We start from the raw sequence: 7427 nt of genomic DNA on the forward strand, positions 1-7427 counted from the left end.
TTTTATAAATAAAGATTTTCTCCACATAGATCATCAATTTAAAGTGCCCTCTTTGGGGATTGTAATAGAGATCCATATGGATTCATGAATTTAATTCTAAACATTTCTTCACAAAAAAATTAATCTTTAACATCAATATGTATGGAACATGTCCACAAAAAAATCTAGCTGTCAACACTGAACATTGCATTGTTGCATTTCTTGTCACAGTTTATTTTGTTGAAGTATTTTTCAATAAATATATTTATAAAGGATTTTTTAATTGTTGCTATTTTTAGAATATTTAAAAAAAATCTCACGTACCCATTGGCATACTTTCAAGTACCCCCTGGGGTACGAGTACCCCCATTTGAGAACCACTGATTTAGAGTGCACAGACATTGTTGATCCTAAAGACAGATTTGGAAGAGCATGGCAACGTAAGATAGCTGAATTCTGATTGGTTAAAAACTCTAACCTAAAAACAACAGCATGACATGAAGAGAATATGAATACTTTTAGATATTTAAAATGAGTAGTATTTTTAATTATTGTCATGATTTCTGGTTATTTTAGGCCAGCAGAGACGACCTTGCTGACGGCACACCACTGACTAAACTATTCTCCGCAAAAAATGCATCAGAAATTTTCCAATTTCAAATCAGGCTGCAATGACTCAGATTACGATAGGTGGCGGTAAAGTGCATTTTCCGGATTAAAAACAGCCATGATACAAATAACTAATACAAATACATTGCATTTATGTACAGAAATAACACTTTCAAATCAACTCGAATAAACTATTTCCCGAAAACGAATGCATCAGGTATTTTGTACATATTTCAAAATCCAGAATTGACATGGAACACGGTAATGTACCCCAACCAGATTAAAAACAACAGCAGAAGAAGCCAGTCCACGAAAGCGGAACCATTCTTTTCTCCCTTTTGCTAACATGGAGTTATTTTGACGGCGCACCACGCTGCGATTCAACGCGGAGAGACACGTCTTTATCGGTTAAATTATTGTTGAAACACAGTTCTTAACTAAAAAAGTAAGAATTTTGACGTATCTCTTTTTATTTATTTGTAAAAGAAAATGCTAGTTTTTTGTTTGCGTTGTTAAACAAGGTTGTCAATTCAATGGGTAGCCAGCCTGTGAGATACTAGCTAGCATCTATTTAAGGGATGGTGACTTGTCCAGGGTGTACGCCGCATTCTGCCCGATTGTAGCTGAGATAGGCACCAGCGCCCCCCGCCACCCCAAAGGGAATAAGCGGTAGAAAATGGATGGATGGATGGACAATTAGAAGTATTGTTAGTTAGGTTGATTGGCAACACCAAATTGGCCCTAGTGTGTGAATGTGAGTGTGAATGTTGTCTGTCTATCTGTGTTGGCCCTGCGATAAGGAGGCAACATGTCCAGGGTGTATCCCGCCTTCCGCTCGATTGTAGCTGAGATAGGCACCAGCGACCCCAAAGGGAATAAGCGGTAGAAAATGGATGGTATAGTTTGTAGTAGATATAATAATCTATAGATATTGTTAATAAAACTCCCAATTTAGTTTTATATTGTATGCCTCTGAAACGTCATTGCGAAATGCTAACTTTCTCTAATTGTCTTTTATTTTGTAGGAGGGTCTGAGGTGAGGCTGTGAGTAGAGATGGCATTTCCTATCCTGACAAATGACCTTCGTCTGGAAGTGTCCCAGTGTATCAGGAGCCTTTCTTCCTCATCCTCGAAACAAGATGCCATCAGCGCTCTTCAAACAATCCACTCCTATTTAGATGAAGGACCACTGAGTCCAACCAGTTCCCCCCAGAGGACTGAGTTCAGGAAGTCTCACTTCACTCCTACCCTTCAGTTCCTGGTACACAACATTCAGGCCGACTGGTTTCACAACCTCACGGCTGCACAGCGCTCTGAATTATGGGATGGCCTCTTCCTCCGTGGTCCTCCTGAACAAGCTCTCATGGTACTGATGGAGGGAATCGGAGGGCTAAGGTACGAGATGCATAGAAGAAGGCATGCTGAGCATTTAGTGTATTAACATATGCTGCATTTTTGCAGGCTTGGCTCAAATCTGGACCACTTGATCAGCATCATGGAGAGATTCCTTCAAAATGGTCGAATGGCTGACCTTTTGTGGTCCTACTGCCTGGAAACTGGACCCTCTGACTCCCCGCAGCTCCGAGAGGCTCTCCTAGCGCGAATAGCGGCACTGCCGGACCTCATTGCCAATAAACTGCATCACAAGAACAAACCTGCCTTTCTTCCTCAGCAGTACTATCCTCTACTGGCTGCGGCCATGCTCACTGCCTTGGAGCGCACATGCAAGGCACTCAAAGGTGACGCGTGGCATTTGTAGAACATAACAATATTTATTTTTGTTAATCTGTTTTCTGGTCTTTAACAGATGGCACGAGCTGTTCCTTGGTATTTGTGTCTCAAACACTCGGGAAACTATGTGCTCAGGGACATAGCGGTAAGTAAATATACAGGACTTATGAAACTTTGGATATCCATCCATCCATTTTCTGCCGCTTATTCCCGTTCGGGGTCGCGGGGGGCGCTGGCGCCTATCTCAGCTACAATCGGGCGGAAGGCGGGGTATATTCTCCTAATTGTTCCGTACATATCATCTACTCAAGTCATATATACTGTATTAACCCGTGACCCAAATATAACAATACTAACACCTACAAAGTCTTTAAAAGACATGTTGTCTTACATTCAGGGACTACACATTTATGCAAGACAAGACGACCGAGCATTTCTTCCGGTCACACTTAAACATGAGAACCACGTCGCAGAGAGCCAAGGAGTTATGATTAGAGATTTCCGATAATGGATTTTTTGCCGATATCCGATATTCCAATATTGTCCAACTCTTAATTACCGATTCCAACATCAACCGATACCAATATATACAATCGTGGAATTAACACATTATTATGCCTAAATTTGTTGTGATGCCCCGCTGGATAGATTAAATAATGTAAAAAGGTTTTCTGAAATAATTCAACTCAAGTTATGGAAAAAAATGCCAACATGGCACTGCCATATTTATTATTGAAGTCACAAAGTGCATGATTTTTTTTACCATGCCTCAAAACAGCAGCTTGGAATTTGGGACAAGCTCTCCCTGAAAGAACATGAGGAGGTTGAGGTGGGGGGGTGTATATTGTAGCGTCCCGGAAGAGTTAGTGCTGCAAGGGGTTCTGGGTATTTGTTCTGTTGTGTTACGGTGCGAATGTTCTGCCGAAGTGTGTTTGTAAATTCTTGTTTGGCGTGGGTTCACAGTGTGGCACATTTTTGTAACCGTGTTAAAGTTTATACAGCCACCCTCAGTTTGACCTGTATGGCTGTTGACCAAGTATGCCTTGCATTCACTTGTGTGTGTGAAAAGCCGTAGGTATCATGTGATTGGGCTGGCACGTAAAGGCAGTGCCTTTAAGGTTTATTGGCACCCTGTACTTCTCCCTACATCCGCGTACCACTCCGTACAGCGGCGTTTTAAAAAGTCGTAAATTTTACTTTTTGAAACTGATACCGATAATTTCCGATATTACATTTTAAAGCATTTATTGGCCGATAATATCGGCAGTCTGATATTATCGGACATCTCTAGTTATGTAGCTAATTCTTTAAATAATAGTAATATAATACCCATTTTTATTGCAATCTACTAGGATTGTGTTTCTGATTTTCCCTGCAGTATTTAGTTATGTCAATAAGGAGAAAATGCTCAAGCAGTGCCTCAATTTTAAAAACATATCTTACTGTGGTGTCGGGCTGTTGCAAAGTAGAATAATCAACATACAGTTGCCCTCACCATATGGCACTTCAATTATTGCGGCTTCACTGTATGGTGTATATTTCTTTATTTTCTTAAAGCATTCTACATTCTATTTTGATATAAATTGAGCATTTCAAGCATAAAAATGGCTAAACAAAATATCAATATTACAGTAGTATTGGCCACTAGAGGAGACCAAACTAATCAGAGCAAGCTGTTTAGTATCATGGCTACTAGGCAGCATTACTATATTGATTAAAGGAGTGTACAGGTAAATGGAGGGTGTTATTACGTGTCTAGAGGGCTCTAATAATATTGAAAAACATATTTAGAAAGTCGTAAACCTATTTTTTATGCTCTAGATTTGTAAATATTTGATTTATAATGAATGATTCCTACTTTGCTGAAATTTGATTATTGCGTTCCAGAACCCATTAACATCAATACACGAGGAACGGCTGTATTAGATTCATAATGCCAAAATATCTGCTTTAACATGTTTTTAATCCCATCATCCTCTATACAACTCTTCTTTATGTGTACCTAATTTAAAGCCCAAAGCGTGTTTCCTAGAGTTCCACCTTAAATGTTCCTAATAATTGATTTAGTTTTACTTCCTTGTAGGTTTAATTCTGGCAGTGATGTGCCCTCGAATGTCCGCCCTCACACGCACAGACATGGTATGGCAGAGGGTTTGCTGGAAGCTTATGGAAAATGTTCCGCAGCGATGGATGGAGAGTGTGCTCACCGGGCTGGTGCAGGCTGTCTGTGGGTGAGGATGCTGGCAGAGCTTAAGTGCTTTATCATCATGCTTCTCCGATTACCAATCTTATTATGAATATGAGAGGGCTCAGAATATAAGACAGACACTCTTTTTTTAATGCCAGTTTTTGGGAAAATATACTTAAAAAAAAAAAGGGTTCTGACCGGTCCTGGAAAAAGAGTGGCAGATGGTGGTTGTAGCTTCAGGTATCTTGTATCTTAGGTGTCACTGCAGGACTGGGCTTAACATGTTTCACACAGACCAAGCTAGGAGCTGGCATGTTAATAAATAGCTAAGCTAGTCTGAAACAACACGAAGAAATTAGTGCACAGTAAAGATTGAAACAACACAAAGAAATTACTGCACAGTAAAGTTTGGGAAGTCTCAATGGAACGGTAGAAAGTAAGCAGCTATTAACAATAAATTAACACGTAGATTAATAAGAGTAGAGAGATGTTATTATAACAGCAACTGTTGGTGTGTCAGCATTGTCACAGTCAGTACAAGGAGGGAGGTGGATCCATCCATAACTTGGTGGCGTCAATACCAGGCTTATTATCAGTATATGATCATTATAGAGTGATTAGGTAGATATAACATTTTTTTATCAATGCGGAGAATATGTCGGTGGACACAGAAGGACTTTGAGCGCAAAAATTATTTCAATAAGTGGTAGATTGTCGTTTTTGCTATTGGTAAGTCATCGTGTACTATTGACAATTCTCTGTTATCAAAGAAAATAAATAATTAGTTTTGATATTGTTACACTGTCAGTAGCACTTACAATAAATGTATTGAAAAATGTACAGTTTATACATGTGGTCTATATTGGTATCGGCTGATCTCACTCGGGGTTGATCAGAATTGGCAGCATAAAACCCTAATGTAAACATCCCTTATAACTGTTTCATAGTTAAATCTATAGCCATTGACTGCACATCGAATGGGTGAATAATAAAGATGGAGACATTTTGGATTAATGCAGGTTACAACTGTAGAAAAAGAGCACTTCCAATGAACGAGGGTTACAGTGTGTATTTATTATTGTATAAAAAGAGAACTTGTCCTTGGAGACGCTGAAAAGTCCTGCTAAATATTATCATAATTCATTGAAAGAGTAGGAGCTATGAATGGAAAAAGTGTATGTTTTCAAGATGTGTGCAATAAATAAGAATTAGTAGATTGCAATTTTTAAAATGTAAATCATAATTCTTAGCTTGTAGACAGTTGTTTTTTGACTCCGCTTCATTGATCACCATAATAAGGGATAGGAATCTTACAACTGATGATTCACTTCCAATTCTTGGGGTGACAATTTAGTTCAGAATTGATTCTTGTTTCAAAGTGATACTCGATTTTAACAATGTTGATTGTAATAAAACCTTTTTTTAAAACAGGTTACAGGTTACAAAAGGTTCTCTTCGCTGCTAATGTATGGTATATGCGCATTAAGTGAGCGCAGAGATGGCCTAAGAACGTCTTTTTAAATTTGGATTCTTAAGAATTATTTTTTCTGCGACTCTAACGGGTTTACAAAAAATCTGCATCATAACTCCTCCTTTCTTGCTGACTTACCCAACCTTTAAGACACTTTTTAACCAGCTACACTGTGTTGCGACTGGTGTGTGTGAGTGCCTGGAAGAAAGGCTCTGACTTGTTTGGGGATTTAAGTCATTTGGTGCCACCTGTCAGTTTTGATGTATAGATGCCTAGACTGTGAATATAAATCAACCTCCTTTTAGATTTTTTTCAGAGGAAAAACATTATGTTTTATATTTGTGTCAGTAAGATATTAACTTGTGTTGTTCTTTTTTTTTTCCCAGGCCGGATGCTTTGGGTAGAATCATAGGGAATTTTGTGTTAACCAATAAAACGGCCCAATTTGTCATTACACATAAACTGCTCCTACTACAATACAAATATGAAGTAAGTTGTTAGGTTCAGTTTTTTTTGTAAATCAAATATGATGAAGCATTTATTCTATTTTTCACCTAGACTCGCACGTTGAGGGTTTTACTTGGTTACCTGGCTGCAGACAAAGACAGAAGACTGCTGTTAATCCAAGTGAGTAGTATTAGCGTATCAAATTGTAGTGTGATTCTAGTAGTGTGTGTGTGTGTGTGTGCTATTAGGTGTTGCGGTCTGTATCCCAAGCGTGGGCCAATCCCAGCGCGGTGAAACACACACCTTTGGAGCAGCAGCTGTACGTCAGCAAGACGCTGCTGCTCTGCATCCGTCTGCTGGATGACGCTGAGCTGCAGGAGTTACGCTCAGGTACCACTGCTCCCTCTCCTTTTTGGGGCATTATACCGCAGTCACTAATGGTGTGTTTTTTCATGGTGCAGAGCTGCTGCAGTGCATGCTGGGAGGCATGCAGAGCCACCTGGATAGCAATGTGGTGCGTGTCAGGCACATGGGCATGGTGGTGGGGGAGTGTTTGAGCTCCCGCATGAACATTAATGAAACCAAGCTCACGTTCGAGGTCAGTGTTTTAACGGCACAAAAAAATATATTTATATATATATATATATATATATATATATATATATATATATATATATATATATATATATATATATATATATATATATATATATATATATATATAAATAGATATATATATACAGTATATAAATATAAAGCAATTACCATTTACAAAGATTACAGTAAATATAATAGCTGCTGGGAAAAAAAAGGCAGCATAAAAGTAAAGAATACAGAAAATATAGGTCAATACAACTAAAAATATACATTATAAACAAAGAAGTAAACTGATGTTTCTGAATAATTAGATCTGGTGCCAACAATAATGTTGATTTTATTGCATTTTTTATTGCTCACTCTTCACAAGAAGGTAAATATCAAGTCAAGGACAGCTGCCTGTGC

The 7427-nt window shown here is 38.5% G+C and overlaps 1 protein-coding gene across 1 annotated transcript in view; it reads left to right on the forward strand.

Moving 5' to 3' along the window:
• Positions 1–894: 894 nt before the first annotated feature.
• telo2 (TEL2, telomere maintenance 2, homolog (S. cerevisiae)) overlaps positions 895–7427 on the forward strand; it is a 17014-nt gene continuing 10481 nt past the window's right edge. The window contains exons 1-9 of the mRNA XM_061909281.1: positions 895–1033; positions 1614–1983; positions 2050–2327; positions 2396–2464; positions 4403–4550; positions 6365–6467; positions 6537–6605; positions 6674–6815; positions 6887–7023. Of these exons, the coding sequence (XP_061765265.1) occupies positions 1643–1983; positions 2050–2327; positions 2396–2464; positions 4403–4550; positions 6365–6467; positions 6537–6605; positions 6674–6815; positions 6887–7023 (1287 nt within the window). The 5' untranslated portion in view covers positions 895–1033; positions 1614–1642. The remainder of the gene's footprint in view (positions 1034–1613; positions 1984–2049; positions 2328–2395; positions 2465–4402; positions 4551–6364; positions 6468–6536; positions 6606–6673; positions 6816–6886; positions 7024–7427) is intronic.

Source organism: Nerophis ophidion, linkage group LG08 (assembly GCF_033978795.1).
Source record: "Nerophis ophidion isolate RoL-2023_Sa linkage group LG08, RoL_Noph_v1.0, whole genome shotgun sequence".
Lineage (NCBI taxonomy): Eukaryota > Metazoa > Chordata > Actinopteri > Syngnathiformes > Syngnathidae > Nerophis > Nerophis ophidion.